This window comes from Bactrocera dorsalis, chromosome 3 (genome assembly GCF_023373825.1).
Source record: "Bactrocera dorsalis isolate Fly_Bdor chromosome 3, ASM2337382v1, whole genome shotgun sequence".
In the NCBI taxonomy this organism is placed as follows: domain Eukaryota; kingdom Metazoa; phylum Arthropoda; class Insecta; order Diptera; family Tephritidae; genus Bactrocera; species Bactrocera dorsalis.
Genome location: NC_064305.1, coordinates 87974808 through 87998886, shown reverse-complemented (window position 1 = coordinate 87998886; position 24079 = coordinate 87974808). Strand labels below are relative to the sequence as shown.

At 34.8% G+C, this 24079-nt stretch overlaps 5 protein-coding genes and 3 non-coding genes across 9 annotated transcripts in view; 3 read left to right on the top strand and 5 right to left on the bottom strand.

Annotated features, from left to right (window-relative positions):
- Positions 1 to 4408, bottom strand: part of LOC105229403 (protein grainyhead) — a 286235-nt gene extending 281827 nt beyond the window's left edge. The window contains exon 1 of the mRNA XM_049451848.1: positions 4176 to 4408. The gene's annotated coding sequence lies outside the window, so the exon portion shown is untranslated. The remainder of the gene's footprint in view (positions 1 to 4175) is intronic.
- Positions 1240 to 3104, bottom strand: LOC105229404 (probable trafficking protein particle complex subunit 13 homolog). The gene is made up of 6 exons (XM_011209677.4): positions 2946 to 3104; positions 2707 to 2892; positions 2455 to 2656; positions 2084 to 2396; positions 1899 to 2027; positions 1240 to 1843 (listed from the first exon to the last, which is right to left on the bottom strand). The coding sequence occupies exons 1-6, from the start codon at positions 2983 to 2985 to the stop codon at positions 1397 to 1399; spliced, it is 1317 nt and encodes a 438-aa protein (XP_011207979.2). The 5' UTR covers positions 2986 to 3104; the 3' UTR covers positions 1240 to 1396.
- Positions 3352 to 4227, top strand: LOC105229405 (anaphase-promoting complex subunit 10). The gene is made up of 3 exons (XM_011209678.4): positions 3352 to 3581; positions 3638 to 3874; positions 3927 to 4227. Exons 1-3 carry the CDS (start codon positions 3464 to 3466, stop codon positions 4118 to 4120), a joined length of 549 nt encoding a protein of 182 aa, XP_011207980.1. The 5' UTR covers positions 3352 to 3463; the 3' UTR covers positions 4121 to 4227.
- A 92-nt stretch (positions 4409 to 4500) lies between the features above and the next one.
- LOC105229406 (small integral membrane protein 12) lies at positions 4501 to 5157 on the top strand. Of its 2 annotated transcripts, XM_019991475.2 has the most exons (3): positions 4501 to 4582; positions 4639 to 4770; positions 4833 to 5157. In XM_019991475.2, exons 1-3 carry the CDS (start codon positions 4516 to 4518, stop codon positions 4961 to 4963), a joined length of 330 nt encoding a protein of 109 aa, XP_019847034.2. In that variant the 5' UTR covers positions 4501 to 4515; the 3' UTR covers positions 4964 to 5157. The 2 variants fall into 2 exon arrangements, with proteins under 2 accessions (XP_019847034.2, XP_011207981.2); XM_011209679.3 differs by having other exon boundaries at positions 4505 to 4770.
- A 171-nt stretch (positions 5158 to 5328) lies between these two features.
- Positions 5329 to 5401, bottom strand: Trnar-ucu (transfer RNA arginine (anticodon UCU)). Its single transcript has one exon. It is a non-coding gene; the product is annotated as a tRNA-Arg (tRNA).
- A 225-nt stretch (positions 5402 to 5626) lies between these two features.
- Positions 5627 to 5699, bottom strand: Trnar-ucu (transfer RNA arginine (anticodon UCU)). The gene has a single exon. It is a non-coding gene; the product is annotated as a tRNA-Arg (tRNA).
- A 1341-nt stretch (positions 5700 to 7040) lies between these two features.
- On the top strand, positions 7041 to 7113 carry Trnam-cau (transfer RNA methionine (anticodon CAU)). The gene has a single exon. It is a non-coding gene; the product is annotated as a tRNA-Met (tRNA).
- A 172-nt stretch (positions 7114 to 7285) lies between these two features.
- LOC105229485 (RING-box protein 2) overlaps positions 7286 to 24079 on the bottom strand; it is a 43062-nt gene continuing 26268 nt past the window's right edge. The window contains exon 2 of the mRNA XM_049451871.1: positions 7286 to 7688. Within this exon, the coding sequence (XP_049307828.1) occupies positions 7507 to 7688 (182 nt within the window). The 3' untranslated portion in view covers positions 7286 to 7506. The remainder of the gene's footprint in view (positions 7689 to 24079) is intronic.

Below are 24079 nucleotides of genomic sequence, written 5' to 3'. Positions count from 1 at the left end.
TCAAATAGGAATCTATAAAAGACACTTGAAGCTTATCAAAAGTTCGAAATCTAGGTTGTGATCATATTATTCGACCCCGACTCACTAATATTTTATTTGGATTTGCTTACAGCGCGCAAATCTGCAAGGAAAGACTTACTAACACAACAGTGATCGCCTCCGCCCGTGAATATTTAATAAAAGCTCACTTGTAAGGAACGCGGCCATTGTGCCAAAGGCAGAATCTATTGACGCGGAAGGCGGCGCAGGCATGTCGCTGCTGTAACCGCACGAAAATTAGATAGAAAGGTATTAGTATTAACTGTGCAATATATCTTTGGAAAATCAGCGAGCTAATGACATTCGTGGATTTATTGTGCGTGCGATAAGAAACTACATCGTTCAAATGTGCGATTACACATACACGTGTCCGCACAAAAATACATGTTGCAGAGTGTGTCGACTTGTAAAAAAAAAGTGCACACGAGCTTGTAAACATCTCCGCGCAGGCGCATTTGTACATAAATTAAAAGAACACACAATCGCACACACACACTCACATGTACATAAAAGCACATGAATATGTATGAGCATGTATGTATGTATGTGTGGAACAGGCGCGCCAGCTAGTCAGCACCCGCATGCGCCGTAGTCCACAAGCTGCCACCTGCAAACAAACGAGGACACAAACTAAGCAACAACAACAACTAAACGCCGCCAATGACATGCAGCAAGTGTGCGGCGGACAGTTACATTTAAAAATGCGTAGACTTGGAAATATTTACTAAATCGTAAATTTCGGCTCGAACAAATTCGCATAGCGCAACAAGATTTACGAGCCAAATTGCATTGCAATTATAAAAAAATAAAAATAAAAAAACTTAAATCAATTAATAAAAATATTGACATTTTCTCACCAAAAATGGTTAGTTGCAGCAATGTGCATACACATGGTATGTATATACACGCTGGATTAAGAAAAAAAATTGTGCGCATGCGCAGCGGCCACTTTTTGGATTGCATTTTAAAATGCAAATTTCTCAATTAATGCAAAGCAACTTTGATTGATGGAAAATATTGCTGATAAGTACTGAATTATTTACTTAATTTACGCAGGCGATAATAAGCGATTAAGTACAACAAACTTCATCAAGGCTTAAGAACGCTTTGAACTTTTGATTGCACCGACGCAATGCAATATAAAATTCCACAGATAATCACTGACAAACAAAACTACAATATTTTAAACACAATAAAATGTCTAATTTGAAACCGAAATACATACATACATATATTGTGGTAAAAATTACACATACTTTTACAGTAATTGGCTAATGACAATAACTTAACTATAAATCCTGCCACACTTTGAAGAGGGTGTCGCACGCTTGAATGTCCAAAGTTCGGTAAGGAAGCTTTAAACAACTTGCAATTGCAATGTACGCTCCTCCGTTAGCGACGACGCGGTGTTATCGTAACGCACGAATTTGTTTACCTGGAATGCTTCATCTTCGTGATAGTCTGTGTCGACGACAAATACGTCAACCACCTTTTCGATGATATACTGCTCCTGCTGCAGTACATTAGTTAATAGTAACGGACTGATTTTGATTAGGCCTAGACGCGCTGGACAAACTGTAAGCGGAAATTCGCGTTGTTCGCCAGGCGCCAATTTACCAATACCGAATTCAGCTGCACCCGTATAATCGCAACCAAACTCAAGCGGTGCTTCTAGTTTCGCCAGCAAATCCATCATGCGTTCCGCGGTATTTGTAACGCGACATACAAACGTGAAAGGTTCGCCTATTTTAACAATATTCTGCGCATCAATTACTTCCAGTCGCACATCTTTGTATTCAAATGGCTGTAGGAAGTTGTGATTAACTAAATTTAATGCTTTAAATATTTGCATAAAATACCAAACGTTGCAGTTGACTGGTTTGCAAACGCCCCTTTTCGCCAAGATTCGAACGCCAGACGATGTCTAATTTGCCCACATTGTTTGCTTGTCGTAAAGCTTTTATGTCTTTCGCAATTTCGGCTTTGGGCTACGGGAAGTTGTTTATAATAATGATGATTAATCAGCTTATGGAACTTATAATACCTTTATGCAATATAAAAACTGGCAGCTATTATTTGGTTGTAACATATTCTTAGAAGAGAACACTGACTCGCCATTCGATAAGGTGTTCAGCGGTGTGACGGTGTAGTGTTCCGAACTGTCCAACTCGACCTTTTCTAGGCAAAACGGTCCGGTGGTAATATTTTGTATCTGCGCTTCCAAATAGATCTCATCCATTTCAGCATTGTAAAACTTAGTTTTCACATCAAGTGGTTTGAGTACTTGAAATTTGAAGAATTTACGAAAAGATTGTGGAAATCCAGCAGGAGTGGTATAATTCACCTCACACACCAAACTGAAAATTTTAAGACGTCAAGAGGCTTGCAGGTCTCTATTGCAAATTTTTTACTTACATATGTGTGCCGATTTCTTTGACTTCGTAGCGTATGACATCGTCAAGCGTTTGTTCAGGTGATAGCGTAGTGCTCGTTTGCTTTTCATTCATGGGTAAATTAATACGCGTGGTGTTAGACTGTAGGTCAGCTTTCACCGTAACACCCTCCACAGAGTAAGTGGTGCAATTGTGGACGCAAATGTAACTAGCGAATGTTTCACCTGTTGACAAACGTAGTTTTATAATAGCCTTCAAAAATCAATTGTGTTACCTAAATATATGGAACCGAACGACTGTGGCAGTAGCATAAATTGTCCTGCGGCTAAGGTTTCCGCACCCGCAACTGTGGTACTTTCGTGCTCAACCATACGACGTCGAAATGTTTGTTGTGGCAAATCTCGATTTTCGCAGGAAATCACTTGTGGACCAATGAGGGTAGGCCTTGTCAGCCTCATCACTTAAAGCAAACGGTAGTAAGTAAATATATTATACGTTTATTCTTTTACTTACCCTTCAAGGCCAACAAATGCTCACCCTGCTCCAGACTCATTGTAATCTCAATGTTTATTTTTGCACATCACAGGTAAAAATAAAATAAATTTTATCTTTTAGACAATTTGCTAACAAAAACACCAATGTGAAACGTCAACGGAACAATAGTAAATGCCATATCATTTCAAATTATGATTATACAAAGTTTGTAATAGTTAAATCACTTATAATTATACAAAATTTATATACAAGCTCGAAATAAAACAAAAATAAATAAAAAAATAAAAGTGTAAAACCTTAAATATATTATAAATAGAAAATATATAGCACAAATCATGTTAAAAAAATTATATGCACGTTGCCTGAGAAAACACTGGCAACTCGTTCAATATACTACACAAAATACTAAACAGCTGACCAAGCCCGGCAAATTATTTTTGACATTTCTCCTCAAGTTCAAGTCAAATAAACAAATGATTTGTTGTACGTTTCAAAAATAAATATACAACCTAAAAGCAGTTGCATAAAATACAGTAATGGAGGGTAATGCCGAGGAAGAGGTTAGCAATCAAGATCCTTTACCACTTGAACGATCAGGAGTCGTCAGGGAAATCGGCAATCAAGCTGTATGGAGTTTATCATCCTGCAAACCAGGTGAATACGATTATAAATACAACTTATGATCAAGCGCTGAGTAGGATCTTTTACAGGGTTTGGCGTTGAACGTCTGCGCGATAATATAATTGACACCTATTGGCAGTCAGATGGGCAACTTCCACATCTTGTCAATGTACAGTTTCATAGGAAAACACGTATTAGTGCTGTTTATTTGTATGCGGACTACAAATTAGATGAAAGCTACACGCCATCACGTATTTCGCTGCGAACTGGCTCCAATTTCAACGACTTACAAGAGTTGCAAAATCAAGAACTTTTCGAACCAACAGGTGAGTACTGACACCTAACAATTTCGGTGATGTAAATAAAGCCTCATTTCAGGATGGACTGCTATACATGTGGAAAATGGTAAATCTCGCCCTGTTCGTATATATATGTTACAAATTGCTATTGTGGCAAATCATCAGAATGGTAGAGACACTCACTTGCGACAAATACGCATACACGCGCCGGTCGAAAATTCGAAAGAGAAATTTACTTCGATCACTTTTAAGAAATACGATAATATAAGATAAGGAATTTTGTGTAATAAGCAAAAATATAATTGTTTAAATTATTATATAAACTTACCCCTTAATTGTAATAATAAATATTTTGTCAAAAACATGGCTGGTTGCATAAATCGTAAACACTTGTGATTGTTCCCTAGCACTAGGTATCGTCTAGGAGTGTGTTGGTAATATCTACACATCTACCCACAAAACCATTCTTACACTATATATTTTTAAATTTTAATTTCACATCTTAAATATTTTAATTTTGGACAAAACTTTGAATTGGACCAACATTATTTACCGTCAGCATTTGATATATTTACGAAGGACTTTCATCCGCGCTATTCAAATTAGACACAGGGTGGTGCAGTTTGATTGGAAATGCGCGTTTGTAAAATGTCATATCTGACAATCATATGTTTGTCAAATGCACACCGGTAATAAGATTTTTGTTTAGCCCAGTTGAAATAAATAGTAAATATTGTATAATCACGTAAACAACAAGATATTTCTTAAATTAATTGTGTTATAATTTTTAATAATGTGGCCTATTTTAATGGCAATATTAAGACGAAATGCGGTCTACATAACACTTCCTATTGCTGGAGTTGTGGGATTCATTGGTTACAACCTGGAAAGTATACTGTCTGATAAATATACGCCATATAACAGTAAGAGTATCCAGAATAATTAATGCCATTTCACATATCTGATAAATATTTTATTACAACAGAATCCATACTTGAAAATCGAGCTGAACGATTAGCGGAGGAAGAGTTGGCTGACCCAACACGTGTGGAGAAGTTGCGGCTAAATTCGAATGTTCTAGAAAGAAACTTGTCTCCCTCCTTGCAACCAAAGTAATTATTATAAGATTGTGCTACTTTAGGAATAAAATACTCGTATTTGCTTCTAAAATTTTTTGTATTTTGTTTCGTTGAAATGATATTTTTATCTAAATCTGATTCATATCTTATGTAAGAAAAAATAGTAAATATTATATGGTTTATGGATGTTATGAAATCGCAATATAAAATAACATAATTGTATAAGAAAAATATGGCTATTTCATTTCAATTCATAACTACAAAGCCCCCAGCTGGTATGACGGAAATCGTTTTCAATTGTACGTATAAATGTAGGTGAGAAAATTGCAGTTGCAGATAGTGCAAAAAAGAAGAAACACATACTCTGATAAGGTCAGGTAGTTGTAACTTTGTCCACAAGGACATCCCTTGCGGGGATCGAACCCGCGACCTTTGGATTAGAAGTCCAACGCGCTATCCTCTGCGCCAAAGGGACGAACGGAGGAGCGCCGCCCATGTGCTCTCACAGATATATAGGAAGGTTAATCCTTTAGAACAGAATATATTGTGGCACATTTATCACTTCGTTAACTTAAATTCAATCAATTGCTAACTCACTTCTAAAGGCGAAAAGTTGCTAAGAAATATAACTGTTAATTTTATTAAAATAAACCGTTGGTTACTGTGTGTTTGCAAAAAAATCACCATTAGTTACTAATGACATCCCTTGCGGGGATCGAACCCGCGACCTTTGGATTAGAAGTCCAACGCGCTATCCTCTGCGCCAAAGGGACAAGTGGTCGGTGCTTGCAAAATGACAAATACGAAACTGCTGACAAGCCACCACAGAGTGCTCCACGTCAGCACTTTTCAAAGTAGGGTGTGTTTACAGAGTAAATAACGTGAAAATCTCAAATAATGAAGAGATTTTGTTCTAAAAATAAATAATTCATATTCACCGAGTATATCAATAGGCTATTATTTCCCCAGTACGAAATTATAAACATATAAAAGTTATATAACAATTCAAAAGCAATCGAATTTAAATAAGAAGCGAAAGTAGAAATTCTTAAATAATAAATATTTGTGATCAATCTTAATAACATACTTAACCTTACAAGCTACATATGTACATAACTGGTGAACATGTTCTGGTAATTATTTTTACAAAGGACATACTCTTGTAATCATATCTTATTATCCAATACCTTTTCCCGCATCTAATGGAGTAGACAGTGTTCAAATAAAGTCTTCACAGCAGTTTTTGGGCTACTAATGCTTTTAACAAGCTTAAATTCCATCCGTCACACTTATCCTACAAAAGCTGAGTTTATTTTCACTGCGCCAAAATGTAGGCAACTTATGCCTGGTTAATCTTTGATATGGCGGCATTCCTGCACTATAATTTATGGATATGCGGTATAAACTTTAAGTAGGCATGCTGGATGTGGCATTTAAATGCACCTTCGTCGGACTTCTATAAACTTTCTATCTCGTTTCATCTTTGAGCTCAAACCATTCTGTGCCTTCGATGAAACTATTGTGTCTGGTTTGCCCCAGAGCTGGACATTCACAGAGAAAGTGAAAGACTGTTTCTTTATTCCGTTTCACGTGCAGCTGCGGCAAATGTCAAACCCATCTTTAGCGCGTGTTAACCAAACGGCCAGTGCTCGTTATAGTTGCTAAAAGCCTGAAAAGATGCTCCTGGTTTGGCCAACTCGTCAGCTTTCCATTGCCGAGAATGTTCCTGTAGCCGGGAACCCAAATAAAGGAGAGGGGGGGTTTACTTGCCAGTGAGCCTAAAGCCTTTCTGCAATTGCTAACTACGTTGGAATTAATTAGTGGTGCCGATAATGCCAAATTGACAAAATTTACAAATTGCATATATAAAAAATGCGAAAATTAAAAATTTTATACCTTGGGGGGTTTTGCTATACAAATCACGAATGTTACAGGCGACAATTCTGAATTTTATATTATAAATAAACTTGTTTTTCTGTAAACCATTACATTTGTCTTAAATATCGCTTCAAGAGTTCGTTTATGTTTTGTGGACTATCAGTGCAGTGATTTTTTTTTACTTTTGTTCTGGAACATTTAATTTATATGCGCCTTTCGGTTCATTGTTATATACAGCCTCGGTGGCGCAGTAGGCAGCGCGTAAGTCTCATAATCTTAAGGTCGTGAGTTCGAGCCTCACCCGGGGCATAAATTTTTTACTTCGCTGACTTTCCTTACAATGCAAATGCAGATAAGTTTACTTTAACCAAAGAACTTCTAAGGAATATTTGCACACTCTGTCTTTGTTGTTGATTTTGTATGCGCTCAATATGGCATATGTTCATATTCGCTCTATTTTCATATCCTTTGCGCAGCTTAGTACTCTTTGTTCTCAAATACAATTTATTACAGATTTTCTCTTATACATTTTCACCATTCTCCTAAACTTACATACCAAACAAATGTTGAAACTTAAATCTATTGAGAAAATATTAGCTCACTTAATTAAGATCAATTACCAGTTGCTTTCTTAAAATTTAGAAAATCTATTTTCAGCTCCATTATAACTGCTGATGCTCTATTTAGCTCTGGCATAGTTGCTCACTTGCCCATGCGTTGTATGGACCACTCTTGTTGGCAGAGCGGACAGCGGTTATTTTGTTTCACCCAGAGTGACATGCAACAATGATGGAATGAGTGATTACATTCTCCCCAAACAACTACACAGTCCTGGCGTCCAAGTACCTCACGTTTATTCTCCGCCTGACAACGTAAACAAGCATCTGGAAGAAAGCAGACGAGAAAGATGAGCAAAGTTGAGAAAATACAAAGATGATAAATGACTTATGTAAAGGTTTTATTTGCGATTTCTACAAATTTACATTTTAGATAAAAATAAAATTTCTGTTCAACACACTAACAAAGTTGACAATCAACTAAGCGTGTATCTATGTATGTCTGTGCATACAAACTATTTTATATATGTACATATGTATATAGTACATAATATTTGCGCTGCATTCTAATTGCCTCACAATACAATATCAACCGACAAATGTAAACACTTGAGGAAATTAGGGGACACATTGTGTGCCATCCCAACCGTGGGTCCACCCACCTGCATTTATACATATGTATGTATGTATGTGCGTGTGAGCGCGCATGTGTTCGCAAGCCCTCAACAAAGCGGTTGCTGGAGGTAACAAATGCGCCACTGACGACATTGAACTTCAATTAGTAATGATTTGCATGCTCGCAATTCCTGTAAATTTACTGGCGCACGCACATGAACATACACTAACACAACAATGGCACTCATGTGCTCACTCCTCCACTTCCTTCGCTGTGGTCTATTATCAAACACAATCGATTTCATCATTTCTGCGTTTGTTGGGCATTGGAGAACGCCATCAGTAGCAATAATTGAAACAACATCGCTTTTCTCGCGCCTGTTTATCCAATAACAAGAACAATAAATATAGTTAGAACTAGAAAATTAGAAAGCGAAAAAGTTCTTCCTGCCATGCCTACATTTTGGGTCACCTATGACGCAAATGTGAATTTTTTCAGAATTTAGTTGTGTTGAATGGAAAGTCTGTATGTTTTATAAAGACATTTTGTAAAATACGATAAATATGTATATACTTAGATATACATACATACATATATAAAAAATAAAAAATTTTAAAATGCCAGAGAGTAGATATGCACACATATGTATGTATATTTATATATATGTTTATATATATAAATGTTAGTAAAACATTTTTGATCATGCATATTCTATATTTAAAATAGGAATTTTTTAAGAAAATTCTTTAATGAATACATAATATAAAAAGCTTTAGTAAAGCAAGTGACATCTTACCGGGAGGTTAGGGTCTGTGGACATCGCAGTTGAAATATTAAGGAGTTTCGTGTTTAATATAATTAGCTAAAGAATTTTTACCAGCAGAACAAATTCAACCCGAACTAGTCCACTCAAATTACGGGCGCCAACCGAAATTGTTTTCCTAAATTTATACAACCTTTGTTTACGTTCGTGTGAAGTTTGATGTAAATATGGCAATTAGTGTGTATTTGACAGCTGTTTACAACGCGAAAAGTTTGTTTGGAGAATTTGATCATGGAAAAAATGGAGCAATGAGTTTGCTCAAAAGATTGTGTTTCCAATCCAAAGAGGGCTATGAAATCCTTGAAAATGTTGCAGAAATATTTTCCAAACTCTATCTGAACACGAAGATAAGGTGAAGGTAGTGAAGTTATCGAAAACTTCCCTCATACGAATCGTGTAACCACTTCTGTGATTGACGACAACATCAAAAATGTTAAAGAAACAAGTTAAAAAAAGCTTGATAAACGTCGTGTTGGCATCAGAGATAGCAGAGAATTTTAGCTCTTATTAATCGATTAAAAAAATTTTGGTTAATTTGTGGATATAAAGCCTGTCAATGCGAGACCAGAAGACCTGACTGAATCTTTTGCAAAGACTACAAGGATTAGGGATCACTAAAGAGATGATATCGACGTAGCCGAGGATCTACGGAGACGAGACTTGGGTTTATGAATATGACGCCAAAACTGTCCAATCATCTAGCGAATGTCGATGCAAAAATGGGCTGAAACCGAAAAAAACCAACCGAGGCTCAAACAGGTGTATGAAAAATTGGATTTAATTGAATTATGAATGAGTTAAAATGAATTGGACAACTCATTTTGGGAATTTTTTAAAATTCACAATCTTTATGTAGTATAAAGCACACAAAGAGGAAGTAACTGATGTTAACAAGTGTTTGAAATAAATTGTATTTTGGCTGATTTCCATACATAATTTTCAAAATAGACTCTAAAAAATAATAAACAAAAAATATTCGAATTATTATTGTACAAAAATATTATTAGCCATGCGTAATCCACCAAAGGATTATAGACATACTCATAGTCATGCCTTTATATGTATGTATGTATGTATATGAATAAAAATGTATGTTGATTTTTACGCTTCAAGTAAACAAGTGCTTTTGGTGTTTTTAAACAAGCAAGATAAACATTAAAATAGTGATTACTTGACAATTAAAAATAGGCCCATTCGGCTCATACACCTATTGGCAAAAGCTACATACATACATATATAAACGTTAAGATATAATTAGAAATAAATATTTTTAGCAAAGTTAAAGGATTATATATATCTAAAAATTAATAAATCGGGAAAAATTATACCCTACACAGCATAAGAGCGATTTGCATTTATACCAGAGAGGAAACAGTATGTTTATGATAGGAAAATTTCAGGCAGTAAAGTTTTGCAATTAAGAAAACAGCTTCCGGTGACACATGGTTGCGTGATTCAGAAAAACTACAGTTGTTTGTTTCCAAGAATAAGCAACTTTGCATCATTGCTAAGAAATTTTTACAATTTTCTATTTGGGTAAAGCTTTGTAGAATTCGTTTTCAGCTAGTTTCAAGCCAATTTCATTAAAAACAAGAAACAACTTTAACTCGGTTGCAACATCCAATAACTTGATTTGGTCGGTCAGATTGACAGCTATTTGCTATATTGATCCGATCTTAAAAATGAGTTCGGATTGTTGTAGTGTCGCCAAGTTTTGCGGAGATATCTCGTTAACTAAAAGTTTCCCAAACAAGGATATCAATTTGATTGATAAGTTTGAATGACAGCTATGTATATGCTGTGCTTCGATATCGGCAGTTCCGTCAAATGGGCAGCTTCTTTCCAAATTTCGATATCTCCAAACCCGAGGAAGTAGTCGCGTATATGCAGACAGATAAACTTGGCTGCCATAAATCGTCATAGCTCGTCATTATATAGCAGTCGAAAAAGTCTTTTCGTATTTTGTTAGTAGCAGTAGAATATCTCCAGTGCTATCAATCACATTGTGTCAGGTGAAAATAACGAAGAAATTCGCTATGTTTTGAAATTTTTATATAAAAAAGGGAAGAAGCCACGCAAGCCACCAATGAAATTTGTGAAGTTTACGAAGACGATGCTGTCTCAGTTCGTGTAGCATAACAATGGTTCGATCGCTTCGGTTCTGGAAATTTCGATTTACACTGATGAAAGTTTTACACTGATGGAATAATGTCTCTAGCGGAAAAATGGCAAAAAATTGTCGAAAAAAATGTTACTTTTTTTGTTCGTTATATATATAAAAAATAAGTTGAAGTTTGATTAGAAATACGAAAAGACTTTTTCGACTACCCAATATTTCAAAGGGTTTCTCCTGGGGGTCTGGTTTATTTAAACAACAAAACTTCCGTACATATAAATGCAAAAATAAATTATTATGCCTTTTAATGAACTGCATTCTAACTGGTATTTAATGGAGGCACACATGAAGCATCGATTGAATTTAAAATAGAATGTGAACACGTTTCTGTTAGGAACATTTTATTGCATTAACTAACGGCCAATCATTGAAAAAACACAAAATTTAACTAATTTGAATATACTGTTTTAAGTATTACTGTTTTAACATTTCATTTGCGGAATCAAGTTTGTACGCTCGAATGGCATTTTCGGTTAAATATTTTTATACATACTCAATATAGAATATATATATGCACACATATATGCAAATTAATTTTTTAAGGCGAAATTCCATTTTGTTTGGTGGGATGCCAAAAAAAGTACCGTTCAATATATTAATGGCGCATCTTTTTTTTGCGGCCCAATTGTTTAAATTGTTTTTATCACAATAATGCTGTGCCCAGCAGAAAATGACATTTTGGTTTTTTGGCATTTTTTCTGTTTCGTTCCGTTTTAAGTATGACGCAAGCCCGCCAAGCACTGCCCACTTTGTTTCTATAGTTTTAATTGGCAAGTGTTCAAATCACATGATTCTCAGATGATGATGGTATTGTTCTTCTCGGGTACACACCTCCTTTTGACGTTGTGTATTTTAAGCGAATTTCGCGAAGCTGCGACTGTGTGGGCTGCCAGCCATAACACAATATTTGGCAAAATTTTCAAAAAAAAAAATTACCGAGTATAAAACAAAAAAATGTATGCGGTCAGCACGAGCGGGGTGGGGGTCAACGTTAAACAACATTTGGCTTTCAAGGCAACGGACGATTTATTTGCACAGCAAATCTTTGATTAAGTTGGCAAAATTCAAAAACAAACGGAAAGTACATAATATAGTATGTACATATGCACATATGTATATATTTATGGAAGAATCCCGCCATTAAGTGGTTTGTAGCACGTTTCCGCTCATCTACACATATACCTATCTATATATGTATGCTTAATGGAATACTATATGGATCGTAAATTTATTATAAAATATTTTTGCATTTCTATCAGAATGTGGAATTACAGGCAAATGAGCACGTAACATTGATGGTTCAGTTGGATTTGTCAGGGCTTGAAGGTGTTTAATTGAGCGATTAATGTAGCCTTTAAAGTTTCTCAAAAATTATTTTAATCTTAAAGAGTTAATATCCTAAAAACTCAAAACTAGAGAGAAATATCGAATTGTTTAATTATGACCCAATAATTTTTCAAAGAAGCTTTAAGAAAAGAAATTTGGATCTGGCAATAAATATCTATAAAAGTCAGCTTTAAACACTTCAAATGTAGTAGAGCTTTATCGGATGGTGAAATTTTCTGATATTTTGCATATTTCATAATTCAAGTTCAAGTTGAAATAAAACAACTAAAGAAGAGTTCGGGCAACGAGAAACTAACAAGGATTCGGATTTCACGAAAAACACGCTCATACATAATTAATTCTTGATTTGTAAACTGTAAAGCGAGAGTTTCAAATGGAATTTAAAATTATGTTATATGGGAAGTAGGCGTGCCTGTAGTGCGATTTCACCCATTTTCAGACCGTAACATAAAAATTACACATACCAAATTTGGTTGAAATCGGTCGGGCGGGTCTCTAGATATGTAATTTCACCGAAAAGTGGGCAGTGCCACGCCCATCGTCCAATTAAAGCTATGACACACCACCTCGCGGGAAAAAAGTAATGTCTCTGGCGTATTTAGTTATTGGTTTATTGCGCTGTAGGTAGTTTTCAACTGTACCGTTATATGGGGAGTGAACGGGGTTGTCTTCCGATTTCGTCCATTTTCACACTGTTGGCAGTTATTCGAGCTTAGCTAATTTGGTTGTTGTAGCTTCAGTGGTTTATGACATATGTACTTTAAACCTATAAGAGAGCAGGACCACGCCCACTTTTTCAAAATTTTCTACCCACAGGTCCCGCTTGCTACATCGATCCTTGTGCCAAATTTCAGTTTTATATCTTAATTTAGTGCTGAGTTATGGCAGTTTATAAGATTTCGGTTATTGGCGTTTTGTGGGCGTGGCAGTGGTCCGATTACGCCCATCTACGAACTCGTAATTTTTTTGTACTAAGGAACCCACATACTAAGTTTCATCGAGATATCTCAATTTTTACTCAGGTTATAGCTTGCACGGACGGTCGGACGAACGGACAGACAGACAGTCAGTCATTCGGATTTCAACTCGTCCCGTCATCGTGATCATTTATATATGTATGTATGTATGTATGTATATACAACCCTACAACCATCTCGCTTAGTTTTAGGTGTACAAAACTATTATATACTGTAGCAACAAGTTAAGAAAGTATAAAAAAATAACTTTTTTAAAATTTCAACGAAAATATTTAGCAAGAAACTAAATATAAACTAAACAAATTAAAGAACGATGAATGAAAAACCTGAAAGTCGAGAATTAAAGGCAAACTCAACACCGTGTAGCGAGTATCCATTCATTGAACGGTAAAATGCCGCTAAGGCAAAATGTTTCATAAGTTCAGTGACTTCCAAAGGATCGAATGCCTGAGAACTTATTTTCTTTTTTAATGTTGTTTCGTGCGTTGTAGTAACATATTAAGTATTTTGTTTACGTTTTAATTAAACATAAATTCCGGGAATTCGGAATTGCAATTACAACATTTTTTTAACAAATGAATATGAGAATCCAAATCACAACAACATAATTGAATAAAAACAAGAAATGAAAATTAATATAAATTTAAATGTAAATATATAATTTCATGTGACTGACTGCATAACTGCTTGCTAGGCTCGACTACGCTTGGGTCGCGGGCAGTGAAACTAGAGCCAACCGACTCGCATAACGGACATGCCAGATGACACGTCGAAATACAGACATTTTATTGTCATTTTTAACAACTACGTTCTTAAGACCACGTACGTCTTGACGAAATTTCTGCAAAACTCAACAATAAGTCACCAAAATTACAAAAACAAATCGTCAAGTCCATGAAGAAGTTGTGGGAACTCAACTTGGAATACCCCCTGGTCCGCTGAAATCGTCGATGTTTTACAAACAGTCGATGTAAATAATGAAATCGAGTCATCAGTCGATGCCTACTCAGCAAATTCGTACATTGACCCAAGGTGCGTCACCGCGTGCCGCACACTAAACAAATACACATACCGATATACGGTATATTTGTTAATAATGTTAATAACGCTGACTTTAGAACTTACTCTAGAATTTGGGTTGGGAAACTACGACTTAAATTTTGTAACTTCGTCAAGTAAGAATATGTTGTATGAGGGACCCTGTGTGAGGTGTCGCGCTGAGTGTTTGTGTGACATATAGAACATATCGCCTTCAAACTAATTTCTACTGGTTGCTTTGGACTATCTATTGCGTTTGTGAGCATAGAACTTTAAGGCTCACAGACACATGTGTATCATACATATGTATCTGCATAGACCAAATCAAATAAAAACCCACATATACATATGATTCGCATTACTGTTTGCCATTTAAAAGCAATCAAGTCAATCAATTTCTTGCAAACGCAATAGCTCAGACAAAAAATGCACAAAACAAGGCATTGAAAGTCAATGGTGTTGCGTCAGTCGAAAATGTTCGTTTGTTCGTTATGTAAGTTCCATTAGAGCAGCCAGTGACCACAACGAAACGAGCAGTTATTAATTAAAGCACAAATATATGTATAAGTATGTATGTATTCCATACAAACAAATAAAAAATCTTCACAGAAAATAAATAGGTAATAAAAAATAACTTGTTTTCAAGGAAGAAATAGTCGCAACAGACAGTTAAAGGGGTGTGGCCTCCAAACAGCAATGGAAATTTTCTGGGACACAGGCGGAAAGAATGGGAAATGTTTAGAAACAAGTAGAAAAAAGCGTCAGAAATCGCATGGCTTTTATTGACTCGCTCAAAGTACAAACAACATTTGGCAGTATTTTTTTGTCAATTAAAACTCTGGCGTGTGCGGTGATCTTTAAATTTCTTAATTAAGCGAATGTTCGTTTTTTCAACAATTAACGAAAAAATTTGGATACAAGCAATTTAAGAAAATGCTTTTTAATGTTTTCCATAACAAAAAAGAAAGCTGACATCTGCTGGAGCTGCGCTGCCCTGATAGGTCGGTTTAAATTGTTTTGGTAAAAGATTTCAAATCGAGCAAATATCTTCGGAGATATGAGCGTATTTAAAAGATTTTTAACTTAGTGAAATCGGTTCATAAAAGTTTAAATGCGCTTATTACGAAACAATGTTTTCCGATTTGATAAGGAAAATTTCTCCGAAACGGCAGTATGGATCAGAGGATATTCTTAGATATAACTGCCAGGTAATTATTGAAGTTGAAAAGGCCAAGGGGAATAATGCTCGAAAATTCTACGAAAAGATGGGACGACTAATAGAAGGTTTCAACACCGAGCATACGCTTGTAGAACCCCCAGAGGTGATCTAGTGACTGATGCCCAGAGCATACTGAAATTATGGAGGGAACACTTCTCCAACCTGCTGAATGGCAGTGCAAGCTTAAAAACAGGAAATGGCGAACCCAATTCCCAATCGATGAAGATGGAGCGGTCGTTCCATTGCCCGACCATAAAGTAGTTCGAATAGCAGTAGAGTAGTCTAAAGCACAATACAGTGGCGGGGGCCGATGGATTGCCGGCAGAGCTGTTTAAATACGGCGGCGAGAAACTGATCAGCTTCATCATCAGCTTCTATGTGTAATATGGTCGGACAAAAGCATTCTCGACGATTGGAACCCAATATCCTGTGCCAACTACCGTGGGAAAAGCCTCCTCAACATCGCATATAAGGTTCTAACAAAGAAAAAGAAGAATTATCGATAAAATGTGATTTTTGTTGATAATGTCGATTTTTTATTGCTACTCGGAACTGTAAATTTTTGCATAGAAAATGATCACTACCGTTCATTACCGTTCGTTAACTGTATTAATCTATTGTTTTAATTTTTTTTCGTTTTCGGATTTAACATAGTTTTAAGCAGAAAAATCTACCTCACCGAAAAATATTATTTTTTGAAGTATTTTAGAGATCGGTTAAGGGATCAAGGGAATCCAAAAATTTTCAAATGAATGGCCGATTATGAGGTATGTAAATTAAATTACGTAAATGTGTAATAAATTTTTTATTTATTTAATAAAATTACATGAATTATCCCCCTACACTCCTTAAATTCATAATCGAGTCGTGTTATGTATTTGAATTTCCATGGCAATTGAGCCATGACTCTCCACTTTTGCGCAAAAATTAAGGACTTTTCACATATTTAGTCTGATCTACAGGATTTGAGCCTCTTTTAACCTTAAATCTCAATAGTACACCTTTTCCGATTACAATCAAGACCTCCCGTTCTCGGGAAAAACAAACCCACCAAAGCTGTATTTATAATTTACATAATAATTAGATATTTTTTGCAAAAAGTATTCCTAATTTTTATTAATTTATGTTCGATTCACTGAAATTTGATGACATTTCATATGTACTTTTATTTAAAAGAAAAAATTTTGACACATGCACATAAATGCTCCGAATAAAATAAAGAGCGATAATTTCTCTTAATTAAAAATGCCACTTCCGACCGTTAAGTTCTCTCCGTGCTTTTTGATTACGGAAACGCCGTTGACTGGAACCTCACACCACAAATATTTGTTGGGTTTTCGATAAGCAATATTATCAGCACTTTTTGCGAGAAATGTGTGTGTGTTATCAAAACACCCTTTTGCCTAGGAATATTTGCCGATACAAAAACGACAAAAACGACAAAATGAGTACGAAATTATGTTTTATTATTGTGCTATATTAAGCACTACCTTGAGTTAGCATTTCAACGTGCAAAAAGTATACCAAAAACTGATATAAAATAAACGTAAACTAGTAGGTGTATGCACATGTGTGTGTATAACAAACTAGTGGGTAGATATTCCGGCCAAAAGCTCAATGCGTCATAGACATTCGCACTATTCATTTGTTAGTTATTCGCCAACTGCATTTTTTTTTCAAATTTTGGTAAAAACACATTTTAGAAAGGCAAAATATTCCGCTAATAAATAAACAAAATTCAATGAGAGAGACGACTTGCGCATTTTTCAATTGAGAAAAAATTCCATTAACCTGTCGGAACTGCTGCCACTGCTGTTACTGCCGTTAATGCTGCAGACTTACAAAAGCGAAGAAGTCAAAAATAATTTACCACACAATCACTGTGAATTTCATCATTCATTTTTGCACGACGAACCTTTGTAGGTCATAAAAAGTGGTTTGGCGGACGAAGCGGCTGTGTAAAGTTAGCTGTGTGCAAGGCAACAACTTTAGACGGCAAAAAAAGTTCACATAAAACAACTTTTTTGCAGTAAATAAAACACCAATATACTTAGCCACACAATCACATAGATACTCGTATATAACAATTTAAGTCTGTATGTGTGGGTATTTCCTCGAACGATTCAAATCTACAAACTCATACCGAGGCAAATGCACATTTCTGCATTGGTGTGCGTGTGGGAGCACACTTTTATTGCTTACGTGACGTCACACACGAGGGGCTTGTCTAACTCAACCAGTCTACAAAGCGGCCTCCAATTCCGCCGGCGCGGTGTGCCTTACATTTCAAGAACTGATCGCTTTCTGTATAAATGTGGGCATATTTTTCTGTGCGTGCATACATGTGTTGGTGTTTTCTTGGTGTTTGTAGTTGTGCCGCCGCCAACGGAGTCTGGCAAACAGTATGAACTTTTGTTCGTACTTTTATGTGTGGCTAAATAAATATTTATGGGTAGCTATATACTAATAATGTATGTATGTATATATTTATGATCATATGTAGCGGGTGGTTCTAATACAGTATGCCAAAAAAGGAAATAACTAGAATTATTTTAGTTAATGAGTGCGAAAAGATTTAACCTTTCTGACAACATTTTTGTCTAAATACATATCGCTCATTTGCTGCAAGACCGGCATAATTCAAAAAACGTGATTTTGGAGTTAATGCTGCAGAATTGTTCGTTATATCATACTTCATGTTGAGTGAAAAATTCATATGAATACCTCTTATATGCTCCGCTTGAGAAGAGGTGTAAGGTTGGAGTCACCGTGTAAGATTGTAGTAAGTTGAAAACTTTAAACGCGTTTTCTGGCGAATCGATTTTTTTGACTTATGCCGGTCTTGCAGCAAATGAGCGATATTCTTTGAAAAACAGTTCGTTAATTAAAAAGTTGATAATAAAATGTACAATTATTTTTTTAAATTAATTAGCGGGTAAGTATAATTTATGGAATTACCAGCTGATATGAAGAATTTTGAAGGAAGTTGGCTGCGGTCGTTTAAATATTTAATAGACAAGATATTTTTTTTAACGTTTTTCAAGAGTCCATTAAATACGGTGTTTTTATTTTTTGTTTCAAGTGGCTAAAAATTTAATCAATGCCTAAATTAGTCAAGTTTGTTTTGTCGCTTTGCGGGTATTTCGTCTGCCATTCACACTATAGAAGGAGCTATTGTTAATATACATACATACATATTTTAATTCCATACTTATCTTGATTAGATATAATTTTAGTTGTATTCTAATCTCTCTTCAACGATTTTACGAGCTTAATTGGGTATACACATTCCAATCTCCTCTTACACTCTCCTTTTGCGCGTGACCTATAATCGTTGAAATCTACATATCAAATTGGTTTCTTATCAGCAGGCGCTTATTGTACATATGAACATACATATGTATGTATATTTGCAATATAAATTCGAATGAATCATATTCGATTTTGCCTACATATTTAGGTTACACAGTAATCTAGAAAAGTGTTCGTATTTTTGGTCATAAAGATATTGCTTTAAAAATATATTTATTTCTGTGCTTCCTTATCACAAAATAAGCTATTTTTTATAGATTTTAAAGATAATGGAATTTACTAATTTTACATATGTATGTATGTTAATTTTAAATACATAATAATAACAATTTTCTTTATTAAAATATTTTCTAATATTTAATATTTTCTAATATTTAATATTTTAGTTTGTTATTTTATGACAAACATTTAAGTCCTTTTTGTTATAATAAATTTTCTTTTATTTTCTATTTTATTTCCCCGATAACGCCGACTCTGTGAACACACCTTATCTAAAAATAACTCGTTAATAAATCTATTTATGCAGACGAGTAACCATAAACTGGTTTAAAAATAAACTAATATTGTCAAAGGCAAATCAAAGTGAATCAATATAATCAACACATATGAATGTATGTTTGTATGTATGTGTAATATTATTTATGTAAACTGAAATGGTAAGTGCATATGCTGTAAAACAGCTACATATGTGGGCACAAACATGTATGTACGCATGAAGACGTCTGTGCAGCCGTCGCAAAGTCATTAAGTCGCGTCAGCTGTTGCGCTATTCCGTCAACATGTCAATCTTGACAGCTTTGTCTTTTGGTAAATGGAATACAATCCACCGTACAATCGGCCGTCTCGTTTGCTAGACAAGCAAACATAAAGTACATTTATATACTATGTATGTGCATGTGTGGGGATATCTGATATACACATACTTATGTATTTCGGTTTGCAGACTGATTTGCTTGGCGGCGAACACTTGTGTTGGTACATGTGTGGGTTGTTGGGTATGGAAAATTCCCAAATGAGTTTTCTATTTTTACAACGCGGTAATTTTCCATTAAATACGTATTTTTTAAAACCATATATCACATATTTTCATTTTTATTTTTATATATCCGTTTTATGACTTTTTTAAATTGTATATAGTTCTTTTATTATTTTTTTATTATGTACCACAAGTGTGCGAGTGCTGGTCGGTGTGTGAATACACGGCATGCCTAATGTAGAGCGCTTCTGGAATATTCCACCAACAAATATTTCAGCTATTTGGCAATGCGATGGTAGCGCTCGCTGGCCTGCGGCGTTGGAGTAGCAAAATCCATTATAAAAACCAATGCGCCATGGCAAAGTGTGCGGCTGATGGTGGGAACCGGTGAGATACAACAAGTTATGGATGTATGTACTTATATCAGTTCGAACATTTATATGCACATAAATTTGTATAAAGCAATCGAACGGTACAGACGACTCTATGGTAGAAGCGGGAAACTGCTGCAAGATCACGTTTCGCACGTAGCCAAGCGATGAATAAGATTTCGAAAAGTATGTATGGAAAAACGTGTGACCAATCATTTATAGATTGGAATTTTGAATTAACGCTGTTAAAGATTCCAGTTATTTTATTGTATTACATATTGTGATACTATTCTTAGTACTAAAATGTATATTTCATTACTAAAAATAGCACCTATAAACTGATAGACGGTATTAAGTTTATTGCAGGTTTGTGACGCATTTTTTAGCTGCACTGTAGTATTTCAGCGAACGTTTAGAGGTCAAAGTTGTAGCACTCTGCCTTCTAAAATGCTGAGTAATGTGCGGTATGTGTACATACATATGTATGTATCCATATTTATTCTATGTGAATCACTGTTGACTTGCACTCATACCACAACAGAAACTTTGAATGAAAGATTAGCAAATACCAATAACTTCCATTTCTAGTTATATCATTATTAGTTGCAGAAATGCCTACACTCGCTAAAGGCAGGTGACTTGCACAATTGATGAGAGTCTTGGAACCTGCCCCCAAACACACCCAGTTTATTTGTATCGTAAATTGATCTGAATTTGTATAACAACTAAAGTCCCAACGAGAAAAATTTTAGTGAGATAAAAGTGAATAATCTAGCCTGTACCGAATGTGATATCTAGAAGCAATTCAAAATTAAATTTTAACATTTTTTCCTAATAGTTTTTAATATAAAAAAACAATACGGACAGGACGGCATCTTAATGAGAATTTTTTCACTAGGCAAAGAGCAAACTCAAAACTTCGAAAGTATGTATGTATGTACGTATTTCTAATTTAAAAAAATTTATAATGAAAACCATTGAATAAAGGAATGGAGGAGGATATGCGATTTATGTACAAATCAATGTAGAATTCTAAGACATGCCCATTAAATTGATTCAGGTGCTATACAAAAGATTAAACAAGGATATTTATCATTATTTTTTAAGAGTTCTGAGATGGATATTGAATTTTTTTTGAAATTGCATAAACGCTTCCAGTTTCCTGTAAGGTATTAATCAATAAAAATTGCCTTTTTTTGTTTAATGTAAGCCTTCATGCATATTTATATATAAAAGTGCAAATAATACGTTTCGATTACATATTAATATCTAACGCAATTAAAAATATAATTTTCACAGATCAATTTACGACCACCAGACCGACGTCAATCATTTGCACGCAGGTAACTGAACGCTAATAGTTTTTGAAATTAGCTATTATACGACAAACATTTTTTTGCGACGCCATGCGAATAATTTTAGAAAAATATATACATACATACATACATATACACATATTACATGTTGTCAACAAGGAAGAAGGGGGTTTTGAACTTATATAACGATACATGCGTACATATGTATACATATATGTATGTATGTATGTATGTATGTATGAACATGTTATGTTATTTATAGAACATAATTATATGGAGTATAATACTTAATTACAGTTATTGTCATTATTTTAATTGATAAAATTAATTAATGGGAACGAAAACAATAATAAAAAGTATTAGAGAGCGGCGAATCGAACAGACCGGTATATGGTTACATACATTTAGATTTCATCTCATAATTTCTTACATTTAATTAGTTTTAAACCATCATGGCTAAATTTTCTAGCTGATCTTTTCTTTAAACCACATTATTAATTCTGTATTATGCTATATAATAAAGTACTCCAGACAAAACATTGCCAATTTCGAGTATCCCAACAAGTGCTCAGGTATTTGAAGTTTTCACAAAGGCAAGAAATCAGCATAAGGCTAGTTAATAATGTAATTAATGCGATATGCTACTAATGGAAGACCCTTTATATATGTACATATGTATGTATGCTGTTAGGAACACACCCATTAGAAAATGAAAAATATGGCTATAACATTATTGATAAAAAAGGTAGGTAAATACCTTCCTTTAAATACAAACACACAAATATATCTATGAAGATTGAAGTACAGTATGTAATTAGCGCAGTAGTCATAATATTTGAACGGCGATTTCCAAAGTGCACCAAAAGCACCTTCAGGGCAAAGGTGCAAGTAAATTCGGTAGAGCTCCACAAACGCAGAAATGAGCAAATTATAGTACGAGCAAAGCGAATACCAAGTATTTGTGTAAGGTGTGTATTTATATAAATGAAACTATATATACATGTGTATGTGTGTATATATAAATATATCAATATGAGTATACAATTTTTATCAGCAATTACACTGGGCAAAAAGCTCTTTTGCAAAAAAAGAAAAACAACAGAAGAAATGACAATACATACAACGGGAACTATCGCAATTACATATGTACTTACAAACATAAAAAATTATATATATACATATATATCTACGTACATATGTATAAGTTTGTATATACTAATAAAAACTAAGCCTTTGGCGGATTAGAACACTATGTTGTAAAAATTTCAAAGTCAATGCGGGCAGCCGGAAAACATTCCACTGCCCACTACAACAACAACAACAACCAACCCACGCTCTGCGCCGGTGAAAGCTACTTATCACAGAGAATATTTATGTATACAAACATGCCTGTGCAAAAACCTACATACATATGTACATGTGGGCCGTGAACGTTTGGAGGCCAACCAACTTGTGGAGGAACACACGCTATATTTACACATACATATGTAAATACATATATACGACTGTTTGAATGATTCGATAGGTGGACTGGACTACAAATCGAACCACTTATTGCCTTAGTCCATTAGCAATTCCACTGTTGCTTTTTAAACAGCTGTTAACTAACTAGTGCAATGGGAAATAACTGTCGCCGTCAATAGTTTTGTGCTGCCAGCCGTTTTGCGTTTTCTTGTATCATTTTACTATTGTTGATACTTCTGTGTATGATTTATTTATTGTAAATGGCAGTAATGCAATTGTTTTGCTTTGTCACTCCATATTATTTCAACGGTGATAGTTTGCTTTGTGCAAATAGACAAGACTAAACGACGTTGCACAACCAAACCGACATACATACTTATACATTTATGCAATTGTTACAAATATATTATGTATACACCTACAGAGTAATTCTAGTATTAATGATATAAATAATCACCGTAAGCACGTATGCTTTCCACTAATCTAATTTGGAGAGTTGCATTAAAATATTAAATCACTTGGCTGGCGATTACATAATATGTAACTATAAGTCCATACAGACATACGCACATACATACTTATATAAATATATTCTAGACGCAAGTGCATGTGGAAACTGTGCTTGTATCACACATTGTTGACGGGCATGTCAGCCGCGTAGCGAGTGCATCTGTGAATTTTACAGCTTTTGCGGAAAGTCCTATTACACAGAATAACAAGGTTTACTTTTTTTACTCCGTCAAGAAAACAAGCTTTTGCGAACCATAAATTAACCGACTTGAAACCAAACTGCAACAACCAGATACAATTTTGCGAACCTACAACTTGCTTCAACGATATTGGCCTCAGTTGCTCTTTAACAAGCACGTACAATATTTTATGGACAGACATTTTCTAAATTTTATTATAGTAATTAATTGCTAACCGCAATATCGAACATTTATCCTGAAAATTTCAATTCTGTTGCTTTTCTACTTTATCGCTTTTCTAGTTTAACTTTTAGAGGCAAAACTTATTTATACCGACTGCAGCCAATACATATTTATCCATTCCTCAGACCATATAAATATTATTTATTAAAAG